This window comes from Rhinopithecus bieti, unplaced genomic scaffold, assembly GCF_001698545.2.
Source record: "Rhinopithecus bieti isolate Rb0 unplaced genomic scaffold, ASM169854v2 scaffold_2339, whole genome shotgun sequence".
Lineage (NCBI taxonomy): Eukaryota > Metazoa > Chordata > Mammalia > Primates > Cercopithecidae > Rhinopithecus > Rhinopithecus bieti.
In genome coordinates, this window is record NW_016803819.1 from 2,117,765 (window position 1) to 2,142,013 (window position 24,249).

The 24,249-nt window shown below is 39.7% G+C and overlaps 1 protein-coding gene across 13 annotated transcripts in view; it reads left to right on the forward strand.

The window, feature by feature from the left end:
* Window positions 1-24,249, forward strand: part of LIMCH1 (LIM and calponin homology domains 1) — a 219,993-nt gene that overhangs the window by 174,840 nt on the left and 20,904 nt on the right. For 7 of the 13 annotated variants that reach the window (XM_017854651.1, XM_017854661.1, XM_017854667.1 and 4 more), the window contains 5 exons: window positions 5,442-5,532; window positions 7,488-7,651; window positions 10,937-11,042; window positions 16,246-16,286; window positions 21,462-21,542. In XM_017854651.1, coding sequence (XP_017710140.1) covers window positions 5,442-5,532; window positions 7,488-7,651; window positions 10,937-11,042; window positions 16,246-16,286; window positions 21,462-21,542 — 483 coding nt within the window. Of the gene's footprint in view, window positions 1-5,441; window positions 5,533-7,487; window positions 7,652-10,936; window positions 11,043-15,433; window positions 15,509-16,245; window positions 16,287-21,458; window positions 21,543-24,249 lie in introns of all 13 variants that reach the window. The other 6 variants (XM_017854646.1, XM_017854671.1, XM_017854678.1 and 3 more) reach the window with 2 other exon arrangements.

Genomic DNA, 24,249 nt, shown 5'->3' on the forward strand with positions numbered 1-24,249 from the left:
TCGGATCTTTCTTGAAACATTGCATTTTGCAGTGAGAGCAGGGTGAAGGCATTTGAGTAGGTGCTGTTTTTCTTACAGCTGAGACCAACTGCAAATTCCTTTTAGATGGCAAATGTCAATAAACATTTCTTTAGAAACTGGTTTTCTCCATCTAGAAGTAGTTGTAAGATTGCTAGATTTAATGATTTTAAGTCATTAAAAGATTTAGATACAGATGCATTTACAGATTTCAAGAAAGCATACATCAGAGAAAATAAAAAATTAACCTGGCCTACTTATCCAGTTACCTGGATCAAAACCTCATTTTTTTTTAATTTGAAAAGTTTAGTACAAAAAAAAAAAGGTGTAAGACATGGAGAGCCTGATTCTCCATATAGATTCTCTGTCTTCCAGTGGCAGTAGATATTTGGAGGTATAAAAGTGAAAAGAGAAATCCATGCACAGCATATGTGGCACCTGGATCTGGCACCACAGTGCCAGAGCATAAATAGACTGATTTTCCAGGCTTGTGTCCAGATAAGCTATTCAAGACAAGAGCCAGGAAATCACTCAGAGTCACAGAACTGTTGCTCAGAAAAGGACATTGGACATCATTTGTTCCAACCCATAGAGGTTAAATGATCAGTCCGAGCTCACCAGCAACTCCATGCTAGAGACAGGCCCAGCAGCCAGGTCCTCAGTCTCAGGAGGGTACTTGCCCTCCTGCTTCACATTTCTAGTACATCTTCCAGTGTCATTCTCTGGGCCAGTCCACCACCAAGATCCTAGTTAAAATGAGCAGCCAGATGCCAGGTAGGCTTTGGGCTAGACCATGTCTCTCTCAAGCCAGGAAACTGCCACCTCCCACCTGAGGCCCCAGGGCTGAGTCTGGCACCCGGGCAGTTTGGATCGCGTTCTCAGTTAAGGGGAAGCCAGCTCCTGGCTGAGTCCCATGCGACCTTTCTGTGCTCTCATTCATTCACATCCAGGGATCTGTTTTTATTTACTTGTTTTCATTCTTGAGAAAGTGTTACCAATTAGAGAAGGGAAGGGCTCTCTTCTGTTGAGCTGTAGCCAAAGAAAAATACAGGTCAGAAAACACATTTTTCCAGCAAGGCGGGTTTGTTTGAAGCAAACCTCTGAGTGTATCACTGCCAACTTTGAACTCATTTCCTTTGAAGTAATGATGTGAGTACAAAAGTAATAAGCCTTCAGGATGGAGTATCCAGACATAAGTTAATTAACCTGGCTTTGGGGATTTCCCTTGATTACAGATAGCCTATATACATTGCAGAATACAGAAAACTGGAGAAACCATCAACTACCTATTACTCAGCCACTCTGAAATTAATGCTAAGATTTTTAGAAAGTGTATGTTCTTTTTCTCAGTGTGTATAAAGTATTTTAAATGGGTTCCTGTTATTCAAATTGCTTGCTTTTTCTCTTACTTTATCTGAATATTTTGCTAGCAGTAGCCAGATTTTGATGACTAGCATACATTTAAACTAAGCCAGAGTATACATTCCATAAATAATGCATAATATTTATTTACTTAACAAGGATTACGCATCTGGTTCCTGATCCCTCAGAACCTGGACTGAACAGAAATCCCTGAGATGAGCTGATGGCCGGGGGCAGTTGGGTCTCCAGGAGCCGTAGGAAGAGGAGAGATTCCAGGAGAGTTCTAATCTTTTGCAGAATAAATGAGTGCGAGGTAGAGGAAAGAAAGGGAATGGAAAAAGCAGTTTGAATCACTTCAGCAATAAACAAGACTCTCAGGTGATAGATTGCCTCTCATGGATCAAAACCTCTAAATACTGGAGGACAACTTGGAGGGGGTATGACTCTAAGCCCAGATGGTGGAGCATTGAGATCACCAGCACAGGCAGAGTTCCCACCTCCCCTGCCTTCTAGCAGTATGACCCTCGGTAAGTTGCTTAACCTCCTGGGCCTCAGTTTCTTCACTTGTATAAAGGAAATCATATTGACACCTACCTCCTAAGCTTGCTCTGAGAATTATGTGAGATGATTCTTATGAAAGGCCCAACAGCACTGACACGTGGCAAGTGAATAAATATTGATTGCAGTTTCTGCTGTTGCTACTATCAATTTACCATATCAAATGTCAGGATGTAACCTTTAAAGCATCCCTTTAAGGTAAGATAAATTGGGTTATCTGGAGTTTAGTGTTTGAGTGTTGAGCCATACAGAAATGCCTTGAGAAATGTGAGAATTCTTGAAAGTAGAAATTCTCCGGCATGTGTAAGTGGTAAAACATTGCTGGAATGTTTTACCTGCGCTGGTACAATAAGCCTTAGTAAAGTAGTTAATGTTTGAGCACCCCGTCCCCTTTGCATCACACATCAGGTCTATAGGGCTTCATGAATTGTCTTATTTCATTGATTCTAAGTGGCACACTTTTCACATTTTAACATCTCTAAATCAGGATCTGTCTTATAATCAATAGTGCAGCATATTTAACAGATGATGTGTTTTCTTTCTTAGTAGTACCTAAAGTAATACAACTTAAAATTGATGGCATTTTAGATTTAATAAAATATGTTCATTTCTTTGTTCATTTTTGGTCTGGTGAGACGTTGGCCCTGTTGTGCAGTTATTTGTTTTGTTTACAGTATTTGGAAACACCAGTGTTCTCAAGAGGCTCATTCATCAATATTTAACTGCAAATTTGTTTCCCGGTCTCAGATAGTTTTCTGTAATGTAATCCATTTGTGGGGAAGGGAAAGCTAAAAATCAGTATTTCTGCCAGTATTTTCTATATAGACATCATAAAACAAAAATACCATCATGTATTAATATTTCTACATGTGTGGGAGAGCACTTTAAATTATAAAACCCAACTTATTCTTTTGCAATGCTAAACTGGTCGATCTTCAAATCCTACTACCATGTTGGTGGTTCATATAGTAAACAATATAAACATACACATGTACCATAACCTAAATATAACAAAAGAGACCAGTTAACTATTTTCACTTATTTAATTCTCTTGCAGGGATTCAAACCAGACTTATTGATATATGAAAATATTACAAAATCCATTAAATAATACCAAGGTGATGCATATTTCCTGCCTAGGGTTTTAAAAGTGCATTTTAACTTAATATTATGTTCTTCCAGAATTGATACATGACTGTCCATCATTAGAAAACGCCCATCTAATTATGAGGATTTCAAAACTACCCCATCCTCCAAAGAAAATCACATTTTGCCACTAGATGNGTTAACTATTTTCACTTATTTAATTCTCTTGCAGGGATTCAAACCAGACTTATTGATATATGAAAATATTACAAAATCCATTAAATAATACCAAGGTGATGCATATTTCCTGCCTAGGGTTTTAAAAGTGCATTTTAACTTAATATTATGTTCTTCCAGAATTGATACATGACTGTCCATCATTAGAAAACGCCCATCTAATTATGAGGATTTCAAAACTACCCCATCCTCCAAAGAAAAATCACATTTTGCCACTAGATGCTGTTGTAAAACCTTTTAGAAACTTGAAAGTTTTGTTGCTTAAAATTTTTTGTTTTTAAAGAATTCAGTGATGGTTTCCACCAATGCATTAACTTTAAATTTCATTTTGAGAGGCAAAATTTGATTTATGGATAAAATATATATACTTATGAGAGATGAATAAATTCATAGTTCTTGAGAACCCATGGGGATATTTTATGAATTATTTAGTAATCCCTTTTCTGAAATCAACTTTAACCTTTATCTTAAAACCTTTTAAAATGTATGCAATATTTCATGCACACTTTAAAATTTAACTTTAGCTTTTTACAAGAAACTTCTACCAAAAAATGCAGTAGTCATTAACTTGCTCTCTTTAATTGTCAAAATATAATCTAGCTAGTATTTAATTTAACATTTTATTTATTTTTACTAAGCAAATATTGTAATAGCAGGATAATTTTGGACTTTGTTCTAGAGTCAATTGGCTCCCAGTGAAAGACAATGTAAAATTACATTGATTTTGTTTTCCAATTACAGAAATAATACATAGTCGTTATAGAACATTTTGGAATATATAAAATACATGTAAAGAGAAGGAAAAGTCGCCCAAAATTTAAGCACATTAAAAATAATTACAATTAACATTTTGATATTTGCTATCTTTTTTCTATATGTTTATGTATAGGCATGTATATAATCTTATACATGTAAACATCAAACTATATATACAGTTTACATTTCCTATCATTGGACAGTATTTTCACATATCATTAACTATTATTCAACATCTTTTTTTCATGATTATATTGCCTTTATGGACATGCAGTAATTCATTCAATCATTCCCCAATTATTGGGTATTTAAGTTGTTCCAATTATTTTTACTATTATAAATTCCATCAAGCATAAAACTGACACAATTGAGGTACTACTGAGAGAGAGGAACACAAGCATTAGAGTAATAACTGGAGGTGCCATGGAGATGAACATGACAGTGATGTGCCAAGTGGATTAGACAGTGAGGTCCAAATCACAGAGACTTGTTAGTGGAGAACAAGGAGGAAAGGCAAACCTGGATTCCCAGCCATAGAAACAGAAAGGAAGTGATGGGTATGAGCACTAGTATGTTCAAAACTTAGTAGGAGTTGGCAAAGGATGACTATTCACGAGGTATGAGTCAAAGATCACTTCAAAGTTTATGTGATGGGAAGGACTGCTGCTATAAACAGAAATTGTCAAATTTGGAGGAGAAGGCCATTGACCCTAGAGGTGAAACCAAAGCTCTGATGGACTCTCACAGCTGGAGATGAAAATACGAGTTATACACAGAGAATGTAATGGTGAATCCATGGGAATAATTTATATATTTGAGGGTAATTCAGCACAGGTAGAGGAAAACAGGGTCCAGTTGAAATCTTTCGGAATGACCCATATTTTGATGAAAAGGAAAAAGAACCAATGAGAGAAGAGTAGGCTGAGAGTGGGGAGGAGAGGGAAAAGGAGAGAATGAATTAGAACTCCAGTAATAGAGATTCACTGGGAGCCCAGGAAGGATGAGATCTTTAGACTAAAATCCACAGTGCTAAGGGCCACAGGTAACTATGCCAAGACAGGCCACAAAAGTCAAAAAGACTTCACTGGTGTTATGACCCTAAGCCAGCTTGAAAGGTGTTTAGGAACAAGTGGGGGATAGCCATGATTTTGAACTTTTGGTGGTGAAAGAAAAGAAAATGTGGGATGTACATCCGAGGCAGTCATAGGAGGTTTGGGGAGATAGTGAACCACATGGGTGTCCTGTTCTCCGTAGAATGTCTCCCTCCAGCCAGCCCAGGCTGTCACCATGAAGCTGCCTGGGAAGTAGAAGAGGGAATTTATATGAGCAAACCACTTTGTTGGCCTAAAAATTACTGCTTAAAACCTAATTTTTAGAACCTTTAAAGGAATAATTTATTCAAGGGGAAAAAAATCTCTTTTCAGGCAACCACTGAGAAAACGGAACCAAATAGTCAAGAGGACGAGAATGATGGTGGAAAACCAAGAAAAGGGAATATAGAACTTGCCTCATCAGGTTTGTTTCATAAGAGACTAGTTTTAAGGCAAATCATGATAACTCTTAAGATGTAATGGAAATAGCCAAGAATTTTCCTACTGAGCCACAGAAAGGTAGTAATTAGACTCTAGGAGTGATGTGGTTGTGCTGCCACCTAGAGGCTTCCTGGGGAAGTTCTGCCCATATGGTTAATGTTCTCTGAAAATATGAGCCCCATGGCCTTTTTCTTAAAGCTACCCATTTGTTTTTTTTTTATACTTTAAGTTCTAGGGGACATGTGCCATAACATCAGGTTTGTTAGCATAGTATACTTTGCCTATGTTGGGGTGTGCTGCACCCACAAACTCGTCAGCACCATCAAGTCATCATTTATATCATGTATCTCCAATGCAATCCTACAATCCTCCCCCCTCCCATGATAGGCCCCAGTGTTGATGTTCCCCCTTCCAAGTCCCAAGTGATCTCATTGGTCAGTTCCCCCTATGAGTGAGAACATGCAGGTGGTTTGGTTTTCTCTTCTGGGTTGATAGTTTGCAAGAAATTGATGGTTTCCCAGCTGCATCCAGTCCCTACAAAGGACGCAAACTCAATCCTTTTTATGGCTCAATAGTATTCCATGGGTAATATGTGACCACATTTTCTTAATCCAGTCTGTCACAGATGACATTGGGTTGATTCCAAGTCTTGCTATTGTGCAATAGGCCGCAAAAACATACGTGTTGCATGTGTCTTTGTAGAACCTAATTTATAATCCTTTGGGTATATATCCCAGAGTGGATGGCTGGGTCAATGGTCACATCTATAAATCTAGATCCTTGAGGAATTGCCGATACTGTTTCCATAATGGTGAACTAGTTTTACAATTCCCACCACAGTGCCTTTCTTAAATATTTATCTCTATAATCATGAAGAATATTGTGTTCTCCTATAAAAATTATGCTAAAAATTGAGGGTAAGATTTTGACACACAGTAACAACAACAGATAAGCGAGAGATCAAAAACATAAAAATAGATGCTGAAATGATAATGCTCACATATAGTTTAAAAAGAATAAAATAGTGCCATGAATCTGGACAGTGAGTATAATATACTGTATTCATTGTTTTAGCAAGGAGACCCCTGTTCCCGAAAGTCTTGTTCCTCAATATTTTTTGCAGCCTTATCAATATGTTTAACACATTTCTTCTTTTGATAAACCATAAAACCTCTCATCCTCTTCCAATACCAAATTATTACTTTTATAAGGCCTTTCTCAAGTGTTTACCACTTGAGAAAAATAATATGTTAATTACCAAATTATTTTTAAGTGACATTTTAAAATAAATTAAATATCACTTAAAATAACAGCGTATACTGTTTCAAACTAGATTGTGCCTTCACATTTTGATATGCCCCCTTAGGTAGTGACTTTCTCATCCCTTCTAAAGTGAACCTAATTCTTCTTTAAGTATCAGAGAACACTTTATTTTCATTGTAATAATACATATACCCCACAATCCATAACATATTTCAATTAAGAAATTCTGATGTTAAAATGGAGTATTGAAATACAGAAAAAGGAAGCATCAGGTTGCTGCTCATTCACTGGGATAGAAACTACCTGTAGATGTTCTCTCAACCAGCCCAGCTGTCATAATCATTATATATTTCATGTCAGCATTCTGTTCCATGTAGTGTTATTCAGATGTAAACCATGACCCATACTAAAAACTTAAGTTCTTCATAGTGTGGTTATAGGACATGTTTTATATTGCTTGTTGTTCAATACCATGAAAGAGCTTTGGGAATTCCAGCATCTTAGGCTCTTTTATACCTCTCAACACACTGTCATCCAGCTTATATTGCCAGGACGGGATATGGACTGAATGTCTGTATCATGGCAATGTCATATTCATGGCATTGCAGAGTGAATGGCCCTGTAGTTGTTTGATTTTCTTTTCCTTCTCTGTTTCTGGATGTAACTCCATTGCAGAACCACAGCATTTTACAACAACTGTGACTCGATGCAGCCCGACTGTGGCCTTTGTGGAATTTCCCTCCAGCCCCCAGCTGAAGAACGATGTGCCAGAAGAAAAAGACCAGAAGAAACCAGAAAATGAAATGAGTGGAAAGGTGGAGTTGGTGCTGTCACAAAAGGTGAAGTGCAGAGTGGAGGAAAGCAGTTAAATCCACAAGTTAACATGGCCCCATATTACAGCTAGCTGTTGCTGTGGCAGTTGTGAATAATGAAGATTTATTTTCTCCCCTCATCTTTTTTTCCTATCTTTAATGTGTAGTTTTTCTTTTTCTTTTTTTGTGAGATGGAGTTTTGCTTTTGTGGCCCAGGCTGGAGTGCAGTGGCGCGATCTCTGCTCACTGCAACTTGTGCCTCCCTGCAACTTCTGCCTCCCGGCTTCAAGTGATTCTCCTACCTCAGGCTCCCGAGTAGCTGGGACTATAGGCGTCCACCACCACACCTGGCTAATTTTTATATTTTTAGTAGAGACAGGGTTTCACCATGTTGGCCAGGCTGTTCTTTGTAGAAAGGTGTAATATAAGTTTTAAAGCCTTGCAGTTAGGTTTTAGTTTGCTGTGTGTGTTTGCTTATTTGCTTTTTAACTCGTCAGCTTACTGGCTAGTCTCTCTCCAATAATCACCTATTTGTTAGCAATGGTAATTCCGATGCCACTGGATTTGGATAACAAGGAACCTAGAAAATTATTATTCTGATATAACAGGTTTTAAAGTCTTGTTTTTATTAAAGTTTCTTCCTTGTTTAGAGTCTGATCTCATACACATTAGTTTGATTTGTTTTCAGGTACAGAGTCTAAAAATATTCATGAGTTACAGCAGTTGTTCTCAACCTTGATTACTCTTGAGAATTTAAAAAGTACCAAGCTAGCTGGGCGTGGTGGCTCACAGCTGTAATCTCAGCATTTTGAGAGGCTGGGGCAGGAGGATCACTTGAGCCCAGGAGTTCAAGAGCAGGCTGGGCAACCCAGAAAGTCTTCATCTCTACAAAAAAAACATTAGCCAGGCACGGTGGTGAGCGCTTGTAGTTCCAGCTACTCTGGAGGCTTAGGTGGGAGGATCACTTAGCCCAGGAGGTCAAGACTGCTGAGAGCCATGATTGTACCACTGCACTCTAACCTGGGTGACACAGCAAGACCCCATCTCAAAAACAAACAAACAAAACAATCCAAGCCCATTCCAGACCAAATAAATTAGAATCTCTGGAGGCAGAGCCCAGGCATCTGTGTTTTTTAAAGCTCCCAGGTAATTTTATTGGGCCACCAAGATGGAAAACCATGGACTGGCACAACTGAAAGACTATCTGTGGTGGTGTCCCACCTTCCAGAAGGAATCCTCAATTTGGATCTGACCTTAAAGTAACCTTAAATTTGTAGCTCTAGTTTATTCATCATTTACTCAACAAGTATTGGCTGTGCACCTACTATATCATGCCTGGCCGTGTGCTAGGTACTGGATAGTCAACAGTGAACGTGATGCAGTCCCTGTCCTAAGGAGCTGAGAATTCTGTATCCTTGGTAGAGCCTCTAAAATGCCTGTTGCCTTGTTGCATTTTCAATATTTCAGACCCTAGCTATTCTTCATTTTTATAGATAATTGAAGAATGGTCTACAGGTCTGGAAAGGGGAACCAAACTGGGGGCGAAATGTTGGGAGGCAGGCAGAAGTTCCCACTTTTGCAGGTTTCACATTATTTTGGACTAGTAACCATTATTTATTATCCTTCCAAATTTACTTGCTTTTGCCACTTAAATCTAAACTGAAAGGAAAAATCTGTATGATTGCAAGTAAAAAACATTTAACTTGAACAGAATGAATACCCTAAGTAAAAGGTAGTCATTACCAACCTCATCTGTGCAACCTCATCTTGGAGTCCATCTGTGGATCACCGGAGTCACACCTGCCCAACTATGGAAAAAAATTGTTTTCAGTTCTTCAGTTTGTTTGTGTGTGTGTTTTTGTGCACTTTGCCTTTTGGTCATCTGGTAAACATTATTCTCAGAATGTTTTTTAAGCATAAAATAAAATACGCAGAATTACAACAAAGCACCCATGCTTACAGGCTGACCTTTTTACATAGCGGTCATTTTGATCATTGCTGATGACCCTTAACTGTTTCATTTACAACCAGGCATTACTGAAACATGTTTTTGCCAGCCTCCACTATGAGGAAATGCTCTGAGGCTAATGATTGGTGAGTTGTCAGCTTTGGGAAGGCTAGACCTTATCATTTGCTGTGTAGCACCAACATTCATTTGGACACCTGGTTGACCTCTGTAATGCAGAATGAAGTGATTAGTTTTCTTCAAGATTCTCTTAGAGTTGAATATATTATTCACAAAGAAAAATAAATCCTTCGGAGGATAAATTCTAACATAAATTATTCTGAGGACCAAATTAGGGATCAACGTGTAATGAAACAAGTGCTCTGTGGTCTGACTCGCCCTGAGGTCATTGATCTATCAGGAACAAAGCCACTATCCAAAGAGTGAATCAGAATAGGTTCTGCGAGCAGCTCAAAAAACATAAACTTATACAGCCACGCTCTTATTCAGACCTACGCACAGTGTCAACCAATGCTTATTTTAGACATTTTTGTTTTAATAAGTTTGGTAATCTGGTCTTTCAGCAATCAGCTGATTAGAAGCAACAAATCAGAAGGGTGCTTCTACTAAAGGTCATTCAGATTAGGGAGAAACAAAATTAAGTAGCAATAACAAGAAAAATCTATTTTACAAAACAAACATAAGAATTTTTAAAGTCTATAATTTTGCAACTATTTACAAGTAGTGACAAGTAGTCTAACATGCCTCAAGAATTCCCTAAGGGCATCAGATACTAAGGCACTGTTCGACAGTGGTTATTGATAATAATGCTTCTTTGTCAACAGGCAAAGTATACTGTCTTTAATATGCTTTGCATAAATTTGTGGGTGGTTATGTAATGTCTTTAGAATAATGTCTATTGAAAAGTAATATTACTTGAATGTTTAGCACTTATGGAGTAAGATTTGTTTTAATTATCTTATGTGGAACATCTAATTTCCTGACATTACAAAGTCAGTTTTGTGTGGTACTGTGAAGAGAATGTGTGATTGTTCAATAAGAGAATAAGAGAGAGTGATGTATAATTCCAAAGATGGAATATTGTCTTCTGGTTTGGAGAAAAGTGATCATTACATTTTTATGCTCTTGTCTGACTTATCTAAAAAACTGACTTTCTATTAATGTAGAGAAGGATGAAAGCGTTTTAGGAAAGAAACAAAAAATTAAATGTTTAAAGTTAAAGTGAAATGTTAAATGTTTGAACTGTTTGACTTCTGTTATAACCATGGATCCTTAAATTTTATGTCACCTGTGTGTTTATTAATGGACAGTTATTGTAATGTTTATGCCTGTTGTCTATTGTCCAGGTGGTAAAGCCAAAATCTCCAGAACCAGAAGCAACGCTGACATTTCCATTTCTGGACAAAATGCCGGAAACCAACCAACTACATTTGCCAAATCTCAATTCTCAAGGTAAAGAGAAGGACACGTTTTATTTTAGGTCTACATGTTCTGCTGAGCCCATCTGTAGTAAACTATTACTTAATTTAAAAGAAGATTACATCCTTTGTGTTGATATTCCTTTAGCCAGCATGTTTGCCAGAGTCTGTGATGGCTGAATTTATAACTTAAGAATGGAAAGCTGGGGCTGGATTCTCTATTTTAGCAGACCAGGAACCCTAGCTGCCAAGGCCATTTGGTCAACCAGGCACTATAGGCACAATAGAGCCTATACAATTGTTAGAGCTGTAAAATTTTGGTATTATCAAAATTAACTGGATGTGGTGGCACATGCCTTTAGTCCCAGCTACTCAGGAGGCTGAGGCAGGAGAATCGCTTGAACCCAGAAGGCAGAGGTTGCAGTGAGCCAAGATCATGTCACTGCACTCCAGCCTGGGTGACAGAGTGAGACTGTCTCAAAAAAAAAAAAATTATTATCTCTAAAATATAAAGATAGTCATAAAATGAGAAATTAATATGTTTAATAAAAAGTTTAATATTATGTCTATTTCACTGTTAATTCTAGTCATCACCATTTAATTTGACAATAATTTTGAGAAAAAGCCATTTTTTTACTCCATAATAATTCCTGGGTGCATGATGATTATTGAGAAATCATTCACCATCATAGGTTAAACAGGTTCTAGACAAACATTTTAATCTTGCCAAAAATTATTTGTAGCTATGTGTGTGTGTGTATATATATATATATATATGAGTAACACACATACATAATACTGAGGATTTAAAAATGTTTAACACATGCATACTGAGGATGTATTTTAATGTGTTTTGATGTGGGAAGGGGTTGCCTCTAAAAACATAGGCATTTAGGGCCTTATAAGAAAGTCTTAAAATGGTACTGACCACTGAAAATTCCCCAAGTACTGTGTAGACCATATTTAGGGTTGTTAATTTACCCCTTTATTCTTTAAGAACCCGATTTGAATCCCTTTATCCTAGGGGGAATCCCAGGTGCCCATGACCACCAGAAAGGGCCCTGAGGGATGTGAACAGTGGAGGATGGGTTCTGAGAATTCACAACCCAGAGGGACTATTCTTCAAAACAACTAGACCACTGAGTTTTACTGCTGTGAGATCTCTCTCTAGATGTGGAAACGGGCCAGATGCAGTGGCTCACACCTGTAATCCCAACACTTTGGGAGGCCGAGGCAGGAGCACTTGAGGCCAGGGGTTTGAGACCAGCCTGGGCAACACAGCAAGACTTTGTTGCTACCCAAAAAAAATTTAAATTTAAGCTTACTTTCTTACTTTCTTTCTTTCTGTCTGTCTTTTCTTTTCTTTTCTTTTCTTTTCTTTTTCATTTCTTTTTTCTTTCTTTCTTTCTTTTCTTTCCCCCTCCCCTCCCCTCCCCTTCCCTTTCTTGAGGGAGTCTTGCTCTGTTGCCCAGGCTGGAGTGCAGTGGCACAATTTAGGCTCACTGCAAGCTCCACCTCCCCGGTTCACGCCATTCTCCTGCCTCAGCCTCCCAAGTAGCTGGGACTACAGGCACCTGCCACAACACCCGACTAATTTTTTGTATTTTTAGTAGAAATGGGGTTTCACCGTGTTAGCCAGGATAGTCTCATCTCCTGACTTCATGATCCGCCCACCTTAGCCTCCCAAAGTGCTGGGATTACAGGTGTGAGCCACCGCACCCAGCCTAAATATTTTTTTTAAAAAACAGCCAGAGTTCAGGAGGCAGGAACTGTAGGGTTTCTTGTTTTTCTTTTTTAATAGACTTTCTCCAGTGGATTTTGTAGATTTAGCTTATTTTACTTTTCTTTTAAGGGTGGGCAGCTATTTCAGCCACTGGCAGAATCTGAGTTGGCTTCTGTTAGCTATTATTGATGTTTGGCAGATAAGTTGGGCTTTATCTACATAACAGGGAACTCTGGGGAATAATTAACTAGTACATGTACTGATGGTTACTAGGTTCATAATGTGGAAACAAGTTCAATACTGTTTTCAAAGCATTTGTCTTAAATTTGTCAGTCCTGCTTTCCTGAAGGGAATTGACAAAAATGAAGTATCACAACTGGGCCAGCAAATGGCCATATTTGGACCAATTTTAATTCTTCCCTATTTCTAGTACTTTGTAATTGTGTAGATAAGTGGTATAGAGAGGGAATAAATATTTTAAGCCATTTTAAAGCCATGTTTTGTTTTCTTACAAATTTACACATTCCATTACTTATTGTGAGGCATTTTGATTTTGTAAAATGTGCTACCGAATTGAGAAACTTCACTTCATTCTTTACCCAAGTTGAATGATTAAAAAATAAAATTTAGTAGAGTACTGAAGCATTTCAAAATTTATTCTTTAAGATAGAATTATATTTGGAGTACACCAGTTGTATACTTGTATTAGTTTGTTTTCATGCTGCTGATAAAAACATACCTGAGACTGGGTAATTTACAAAGGAAAGAGGCTTCATTGACACACAATTCCACATGGCTAGAGAGGCCTCACAATCGTGGTGGAAGATGAAGGAAGAGCAATGGGACGTCTTACATGGCGGCCAGCAAAGAGAGAGCTTGTGCAGGGAAACTCCCCTTTATAAAACCATCAGATCTCATGAGACTTATTCACTATCACGAGAATAGCACAAGAAAGACCTGCCCTCATGATTCAATTACCTCCCACCAGGTCCCTCCCATGACACATGGGAATTTTGGCAGCTACGATTCAAGATTTGGGAGGAGATATAGCCAAACCATAACAATACTTTTACCTGGTTCATGGAAACTATAATTATAGCTGCATGCTCTGGAGACAGAATGCCTGGGTTCAGATTTTCATGTGTGTAGTTCTTAGCTGTGTGACTGTACCCATCAGATTTTCCCTAATCTCTAATCAGCACCTGTAAACTAGAAATAATACCAGTAATAACCTCATAGGGATATTAGAAATACCAAATGGGAGAATCCATAAAAAGTGTTTAGCTCAATACCTGGCCTAGAATAAGCATTCATAATGTAATCTAGTAATTGTAGAATAGCAGCAGGAGGAGTAAAAGAATAGAGCAAGACATCAGGCAGGAATAAACTACTCTTGAATCCTTTCTTTAAAATAAGAGTGTTCATGTTGTGGAGATCTGGTTTTCCACTGCAGTTCTCAAACACCGGTGTGTGCCAGGGTCCCTGTAGGGCTTAGAGCCCACTCTCACAGAGTCTCATTCAGTAGGTCTAGGCTGGGGCCAGAGGATTTGCGTTTCTTACAGGTTCCCAGGTGATGCTCAAGCTGCACATCTCACCACACTCTGAAAACCAGTGGCTTCAAGTATTTATTTAAATTGTGCACCAAAAATACCATTGATTGATATGAAAATAACAGTAATAATTGCTTGAAGTTTATAAAGTTTCCATCTTTCAAGAAGCCAAAGACATCTAATAAATGTAACCTTAAAATACATGATTTGTCTTCAATCGGGATGGGGAAATAGGGGAGGCATAGGTCTCTGCCCAGCACCCATTTAAGGAACTGATCTGAAGTCAAGCATCAAGTCCAGTGGAACTCTAGGGTTAGGATCGGGCATCCTGGAGCCACACCTAATACTTTCTCATCCAGAAAGCGGTCTCTTCCCCATTTCTATAAAGTCATCCATTCATAGACTGGTCGTACAGGTCACTGAAGATCTGCTGGTCGACCCTAATGATGTTCCACACGTTTTCCTTACACACACACCCATGCATTCAGTCTTTAAATGCCCTGAAAACATTCATAAAATACATTTGAAAGTGACAAATTTTCTTAACTGCCTCTCAGCAGCAGAAAGATATCTCAAACTGATGTTTCAGTGAAATATGTGCACATTAAAAACTGATTTTTTGGGGGGCTTGAAAATGATGAGAACAGCAGAGTTTAAGGATGCAAATCCTTGCCACGAATCACCACAGACAGGCATATACACAACCTTTAGTTATATATACAAAAAACTTATGAAGTGTAATGTATATGAAATAGTAATTAAACCACCCATCTTTGCTGCCCTTTATACTTTTCTAGTGTTCTCCAAAAAGCAATACAAATTGTACATTTTTGTTCTTGCATAGTATGTCATTCTATCATTTTGAGATTTAACATTTTAACACTATCACCATTAAGTGTGACCCTATGAAATTTCACCTAACACCAAAGAGGACAAACAATAGCATAAACCGTCCCGGTCCTGTTGATTTTGTCCATGTCTTCAGGTTTTATCTGTGTATTATTAAGACATTTTGTACTGTAGATTTACTGACTCTCAGTTCTGGTATTGACTATAGCCAAACCCCTTTTCGTATTTGAGAGCATGGTTCTATTCAGTTCTCACCCTAGTTTTCATGGTTTTCTGTTTGTTCTGTTCTGCCATCTGATCTAGAGTCACCTGGCACTGCCAGTGTTCCGCTTAGAGTTCAGAACTCTTGGCGACGATCCCAGTTTTTCTCCCAGTCAGGTAAACTGCATACTGGGTAGCTGTATTTCTTCTGTGCAAAAATCCATGTTGGGGCAATCAATGATGTCTGGCACTTGTCTTCATTTCTGATTTCTGGGGAAAAAAATTATTTCTTATGCACAGTTAGCAAAGAGCTAGTTCTTTGGTATTACTACCAGTTATGCTAAAATTGTGGGTTGGGGGAGAGAATCACACAACTTTTATGTTGATTTCAAGAATTCAGAGAAATAATAATATTTGTCATTTTCTTGATAGTCCCCTGCCTTTAAAAACAAAAAAGATTAAAAGCATTTACTGGAAACTGATCATGGTTCTCTTGTTAACTGTGTCACTGTGTTTGCTTCCTGGGTGACATCTGGCCTCTCTTTGTATGGTACTTCTCCATGCCAGTGAGGGAACTACTTAGTCAAGCCAGAATGCAAGGTGCACTAAGAATCAGTACTAATAGGAACAGGTTTTGCTTCCTGTAGTCTGGTACCTGGTGTTAACTGATGTGATCAATCATTTGATAGTGGATTTAACTTCCTTTGGTGATGGGTACAACCTGCTACAGGGGCTGTCTGCTTTATTATGATTTTCTGATGTTCTTGGCTTACCAAACACAAACACAAAGACACACACAAAAAAAATTGGTTTAAAGCTGATGTAGGAACTACACTCAACTGATAGGTCAAAAACAAAGACAATTAGAAGATACTCACATTCGTATCTTTTTTCTTTCTTTTTTTTCTGCGCAGTGGATTCTCCAAGCAGTGAAAAGTCACCTGTTACAACACCTGTAAGTCACTCATTTTAAGGAATAAGATTATGAGTTAGTGTGATTTTAATTTATAACATTTGATTGGCTTAAAGAGTATTCAGACCGGGTGCAGTGGCTCATGCCTGTAATCCCAACACTTTGGGAGGGTTAGGCGGGCAGATCACGAGGTCAGGCGTTCAAGATCAGGCTGACGGACATGGTGAAACACCATCTCTACTAAAAATACAAAAATTAGCCAGGTGTGGTGGTGCACACCTGTAATCCCAGCTACTTGGGAGGCCAAGGCAGGAGAATTGCTTGAACCCAGGAGGCAGAGGTTGCAGTGAGCCGAGATCACGACTGGACTCCAGTCTGGGCAACCGAGCGAAACTTCATAAAAAAAAAAAAAAAAAAAAAAAAAAAGCATTCGACTCTAATTGAGACCCAAACAATTGATTTTTAGAAGAATAATTAAAAGTCATATATAACACCATTGGGTAAATTATAAAGACATGGATTATCATTATATGGAATTGTTACTGTGCTTGGAAATAAGTGATAAGAAAGCAAAATCTAAGAGGCAATTAAAATGAATGTAACAGGCTGGGCATAGTGGCTCACACCTGTAATCCCAGCACTTTGGGAGACCGAGGTAGGTGGATCACTTGAGGTCAGGAGTTCAAGACCAACCTGGCCAACATGGTGAAACCCTGTCTCTACTAAAAATACAAAAAATAGTTGGGCATGCTGGCGGGCACCTGTAATCCCAGCTACTCAGGAGGCTGAGGCAGGAGAATTGCTTCAACCCAGGAGGAAGAGTTGCAGTGAGCCAAGATCACACCACTGCAGTGCAGCCTGGGCAACAGAGTGAGACTCCATCTCATAGAATAGAATAGAATAGAATAGAATAGAATAGAATAGAATAGAATAGAATAGAATAGAAGGAATTAGTATTAAAACTGACAATTTCTATAGACACATTTTTAAAAATGCACCTCATTTTTTAATATGAGGATAATACTTGAACATAGTATGTTGTTGGCAGATAGGACCTGCCTGAACTCTCCAAGAGACCCAAGCTCTCATTTTTGTACCCCTTCTCATAATCAGATTATGCACCCCTTCTCATAATCAGTATTTGACCAATATTAACTACAATGTTGCTTTCCATTTTGTATTTTAATGATATAAAAAAGCATTCATTAATTAAAATAAGACACAAGGTGCTGTGGACATTCCTTGCTGCTGCATGGCATCTGAACTGGTGTTTCTGATCTCAGGCCTGTCCTCCTTATTCGTCCTCTGGAATTTCCATTAGATTTGGAGACTTTCTCTGTGGCACAACCAACTGTGGCATTGCCCATGAGCAACCCCAGCTCAGCCACATAATCACTACTGTACCTTTGATTCTGGATCTAGCTGTGTAGCCCTGAAGGTGTTACATAACTTCTCTGAACCTCATCTTCCTTAACTGTACAATAAGGTGACAGTACTTTTCTTTTGAAGTTGTTATGAGCCTTAATTGAAATAATTATTCAGAAGCCCCTAGCACAGTGGCTGATATGTAAATGAATCCTTCCGCTACTCCCAATAGCCAAACCAAGAGGCCCACCATAGTCAATATCAATTCTTATCTATAGGCAAATTGTCTCACTTAGGGAGTCCTAAGTATCTCTGCAGAACAGAGAAGGGATCCATCACTTGTTGCATAACCCACATTACAAAACTAGGGACTATCTGTGGAGGCTCACTCCCAAGCCAATACTGGGAATCCTGAGTTTCCTGGGAAGCTGAGTTCATTGATGATGGATGAGAACCCCAGAACGATCCCAGAGCTGGCATCCATGGCACAGATCTGAAGTTTTCCATTTTAAATTGCATTTGGAACAAAGATGTCAGTTGTTCATGCCCCCTGGGGAGGGGTGGAGAGGAAGGGCATTCCAAAGAACACATTCTCATTTCTTGTTTATGGAAAATAGAATAAGAAAGACACAAATCACTGGCCTACTTAAGTAAATCCTCTGAAAATTTCATGTGCTTTTGATAGTAAATGGCTCATCATAGAATAGAAAATAAAAGGAACTTGAAATAAGTAAAGCTTCAAGAGGAGATAAGCATTAGATTATGCTGGCCTCCATAGACTCTGGCTATTTTTGGTCAGACTTGGAGTACCCAAGGCCCTCAGGACTGTGAAAAGAAGGGACTCTGACGGTAGGAGATGCATTACCCAGCGTGAAGGGATTCCATTCATTTATTCAACAAACATTTGTTGAGGGCCTAAAAATATAAGGTCTTGGGATAGATAGGAGGATGAGGGGCCCTTCCTGCCTCCTGAGAAATCCCTAGGCCAGAGGAAGATATGGACTTGTAAACAGGTAAATTGTAGGACCAAGTGGGTTAAATGCTGTCCATTCTGACTTCCTCTAGCACTTTTTACATCTCTTATGATAGTTATCACACTATCTTCTGGTCATACGTATATATTGGTCACTCTTCCACCCCACACGCATTCAGGTATAAGCTCCATGAGGCTGGGCCACTTGGCCAGCTGATGCCCCTGCCCTGGCCCACAGTCAGTGCCCAGGAAATAATCTGCAAAAGAAGGAGCAAGATCATTGTTTCATTCTCTCTTGTTTATCATGCCCGTTTCTTCCCCTTTGTCCTCCTCTTAACATACCCACTGCTTTCCTGCCTTTTAACACATATTCTGTATTTTCTGTACTCAATCCCCCCGCCGCACACTTCCTCCTCCTATCTGCCCACTCCTTACTTGACATTCCTGAGAGCACCGCCTAGTGAAATTTAGAAATTAAATAATTCCTAATTGTTTCTCTTATTTTCCTACTATTGAACTTTCCTCAGTGGTCTTTCTGTGACTTTATTCACATAAACATCCCCTTTTCCCTCAAAAGACAAAGAGGGGCCATGCCCCTGGAAGAGCTTCTGAATGTTTAAACCACCTCGAAGTTCTAGGACAATGACAAGTGGAACCAACTTCCAGTGCCATTAAATTCCAATAGAATTTCTCATCTGGTGTAACCGCATTTGGATAACATTTATGGTCATCCACGGGAGTTTGGGAAATTTTAGTTTACAGAAGCTCTTCAACTTAAGAATGGGGTTACATCCCAATAAAGACATCGTAAGTTGAAAATACTTAAAGTCAGAACTGCATTTGATACGCCTAACCTACTGAACATTATAGCTCAGCCTAGCCTACCTTAAATGTGCTCAAAACATTTATGTTAGCCTGCAGTTGGGCAAAATCCTCTCACACAAAGCCTATTTTATGATAAAGTGTTGAATATCTCACGAAATATATTGAATACCAACCTAAAAGTGAAAAACAGAATGACTGGGTATTTGAAGTACAGTTTCTACTGACTGCATATTGCTTTTGCACCACCATAAACTTGAAAAATTGTTAAGTTAAACTATCCTAAGTTGGGGACCATCTGTATACACAATTAAATGATTTTCCCCCTGCATAACTTACCAGAGCCTGTAATATGCTAATGTGCAGTGTGAAACTCAGGAGTGGCAAGCAGGAAGCAATAAGCTAGTATCTCTAGCTTATTGGCCCACTTGTGTTTGACTATTCTGTGAGCATCGTGGCCATCGCAATCAATTGCAGGAAGCACGGTAGCAAGAGTACAAAATGAGGCACATGTTTCATTTGTCCAAATATATTAAAGTTCTAAATATTTATGAAGTTATAAATCAAGCATCACCCATGGCCTGGCATGTATTCTCTGCTTGAAGATACTTCCCTGGGCCAGCCCACCTGCATGCACCTGAATGGTAATGTGAATCTGTTGGGGGTGAGGCAGTGCGGGGGGTGGGCTGGCCCAGGTACCCTGGGCACTAACTGGATCTATCAAAGCCTTGGACAGGACTGTCCCTGTTCATCTTCCCAGGCTACCAGGGTACACAGATTCTGCCTGCACCCCTCCCCACACCAACCCTGTTTCCCATCCCCCAACAACTTCCCCACCCTTGCCAAGATTCCCAGGCAGTTGCCTCCCTGTCCTACCCCTTCAGAACAAAGGGAAGGGAGGAGCACAGTTACTGAGGAACCTGGTCTGCCTGGGCACCGACTCTGGGTGACTGGGGCAGCCGACCTTAAGCCAGGCGCGGTGGCTCAAGCCTGTAATCCCAGCACTTTGGGAGGCCGAGACGGGCGGATCACGAGGTCAGGAGATCGAGACCATCCTGGCTAACACGGTGAAACCCCGTCTCTACGAAAAAAAAAACTACAAAAAACTAGCCGGGCGAGGTGGTGGCGCCTGTAGTCCCAGCTCCCTGGGAGGCTGAGGCAGGAGAATGGCATGAACCCGGGAGGCGGAGCTTGCAGTGAGCTGAGATCCGGCCACAGCACTCCAGCCTGGGTGACAGAGCGAGACTCCGTCTCAAAAACAAAACAAAACAAAACAAAACAAAACAAACACAGCAACCCCTCTTTTCCTGGTTTCCCGGGGGCTGACTGATTTCCCTCCTCCCTCCCCCGACCTGCACCCTCCCAGTCTCATATTCTGTGGCCTGGACACCTGCATTGGTTCATGGATTTTTCTCTGTTATTCCCCATTATTTACTTGTTTCCCAAACTTGCAAAAACCTTTTATTAATACAAAGAGGAAATAAGTCTTTGAGCTTGAGCGTTTGTGTCATGCGGGCCCCAGGGCAAGTGATCTGTTTGCCTGGATCTTAGGTGTTACTGGTGAGCATTGGTGAGTTATCCCTGTAGGGAAAGGTGGTATGGAAAAGCAACTGCAGTATAAAAGATTAGTTTTATAGTGTGGCAAACACTACTTCTTACAAAATGCATTTCTGCTAAAATAACCGGTCTTGTTTGCTTGGACCCACGATCAATATGCAGAATGAGCACCTTAAGCTCAGAAGCATGAATGCGTTTAAGAGAAATCACTTCTAAGAGAAACGAAGCAAAGCCTTCCAATGCCAGTGGCTAATTACTTTGTGTTTTCATTAGCTCCAAAAATATTCACAGAATCATACCAGCATCTTGGAAGTAAACCAAAGAGGGACTAAGATTAAAAAATGGTTTCTGCCACCAAAGAGGATGTTTAGATATGTGAAGCCTTCTGCTTCTGTGTGTCAATCTGGGTGCCAGGCCAGAGGCCAATTGTCCTCTCTTGACCTGGCCTGTCCCTTGAGGACATAGCTCCATTCTGATCATGCTTTTATTTTTCTAAGCAGTTTAAGTTCTGGGCATGGGACCCAGAAGAGGAGCGCAGGCGACAGGAAAAATGGCAACAGGAACAGGAACGTTTGCTCCAGGTAGGACTGGGTTTGCTACTTTTCTTCTTTTTTCTTTTTTTTCTCTTACTTTACTTTCCATTGCATTAAGTAGACTTCTAGTACAGGAAATGTGGAATGGAATCCACATGGATTCCACATTTTGTGTCCATGTAATGGAGTACCCTGTGTCTCATTCTTCCTGCCAAAGACAATAATAAACATGATGAAAAACCATTCATATTAACACTGAACCAAAAACTCCTCCAAATATGGTTAAGGGCCAGTCTACCCATTCATCACCTCCTTAGTTGCCAATCAATTTCTGGTCCAAGTAGCAGGGGAAATTAATTATCTAAAAGCCCTCTGCTAGCATACACGTGAAATAAAATTTAGCCTCAGTCTAGTTTCTTAAATAGAAATGTTTGCTCTACCTTTGAGGGCCAGGTGTGGTGGCTCACGACTGTAATCCCAGCACTTTGGGAGTGAGTGCATCACCTGAAGTCAGGAGTTTGAGACCAGCCTGGCAACATGGCGAAACCCCATCTCTACAAAAATACAAAAATTAGCCAGGCGTGGTGGTGCACACCTGTAATTCCTGCTACTCAGGAGACTGAGACAGGAGAATTGCTTGAACCCAGAAGGCAGAGGTTGCAGTGAACTGAGATCGCGCCACTGCATTCCAGCCTAGACAACAGAGTGAGACTGTCTCAAAAAAAAGAACCAGCCTGACCAACATGGAGCCCGTCTCTACTAAAAATACAAAATTAGCCAGGCATGGTGGCATATGCCTGTAATCCCAGCTAGGGAGGCTGAAACAGGAGAATCACTTGAACCCGTGAGGCAGAGGTTGCAGTGAGTCGAGATCGCGCCATTGCACTCCAGCCTGGATGACAAGAGCAAAAATCCGTCTCAAAACACACAAAAGAAAAGAAATGTTTGCTCTACCTTTGAGTAAAAGCTGCTGATTATCAATTCTAGAAAAATTCTGGTAGTAAGTTCGTTATACTCCTACTTCGTGCCAGTTTTATGGATTAACAGGGCTTCGAAAGGTAATCTAGCAACCTAAAGAACTAACCCATGTTGGTTACCTGGGATGTGCCAGGAACTGTGGTTAGTGCTTGACATTTTTACTTCATTGATCCTCAAACAACACTTCAAAGTATGTCTTATTAGCCCCTGTTTGCAACTGAAGAAAGTAAAGCTCACCGAAGTTAAGTTAATTGCCCAAGGTTACACAGCTAACGTGTCAAGACCAGATTCAAATCCAAGTCTGGATGACTTTAAAACTCATGCTCCTTCCACTACATTCCCACTAGTACTGATTTTACAAAAAATAAAAAATAAATAAGTAAAGGAAAATAATGTTAAATCTCATTAATTTTGGTGACTTTCTGCTGCTTGTAGAAAGCAATGCTTAATGCAAGTTTATTTTACTTTTTTTTCTTTTCTTTTCCTTTTTTTTTTTTTGTTCTAATCCTTTTGACTGAATTCCCAGGGGTGAGATGGTGGTTGGTGATTTATATAGCAGTAGTAGATGGTAGTATGGTTTTGGTTCTGCCTAAATTTGGCATTTTGGAACTTGCAGAAGGTTAAGCCTTCAATACCAAACTGTTAGTAGGAACCTGATTGATCAAAGTCTTGGGGCTGCTGGAATTTGAGGTCCATTGTGAGACCTCAGTGCACCCCAACCATCTGCTTGTCTCGGGAGAGTTAGGTCCTCATTCCCTAGCTAAATGATGAACAGCCAAGAGTCAGATTTCCACACAGTGAAGTCAGGCAAATGTGCTCGCCACTGTGGTGCTCTATTACACACCAAGGGGTGACCCCTGGTAACAAACGCAGGCACCAGGCCTTTCTGTTGCTCCTGTGTTTCTAACTTGTTGCCTGGTATGGCATCGTGGGTTGTGGGCCAGGGTGTTTGTAGGGGAGGGCGTGAGAGAGAGAGAGAGAGAGAGACAGATTCTGTGTGTGTGTGTGTGTGTGTGTGTGTGTGTGTGTGTGTGTGTGTGTAATACTGCATCTTTCACTCTCTGCCTCTGCATAATCAGTTCATCCTCTTGGTGAGGGGAACACATGATATAAGCTCCTAGAACCAAGAAGCCTAAGAAGCTTTACTGGTTTTCAGCTTTTATGTAGTTTTAAGTCTCTTTCCTCTATTCTAAAAAGCCCCTGAGGTCCCTCTCTAAAACTTTACAATATTTGGTTTTCATAACACATTTTTACCTGGAGATAAAGAGCATGCCATGGGTTGATCAACAGTGATTTTGTTAGAGTTAATAAAAACACCATGCTCCAGAGAATGCCAAGAAAGTCCTTTTGCTCCTAAGATACTGACAAAACAGGTGATGCCTGCAGGAAATCTCAGCGGCTTCCCCATGAAGACAGAAGCAGACTTGTTTCAGCCCCAAAGAGAGGATTGACAACAGTCAGCCTAAAATATTTGAGTGTGTGCACCATGCATCAATGGTTTCTTTGTCTGTCATGTCAGGATGCCATTCCCAAGGCATCAGGAGTGTCACTTCTCATTTTATGCATTAATTTTAATCCCCATTTATTCATTTCTTCTAATCAGCCATCAGGGACTGCAGTCACATTTTGAACCCCATTTTTATTCATAGTATGTTCTTTTTTCCCCCCAGAAATGGTGACTTGTGCTGCATTATTTCTGAAAAACAAAAATGGCAGTTCTGAAGAAGTAATCTAATGGACTGGTTAAAAACTACTCTTTTTTTTTTTTTTTTTTTTT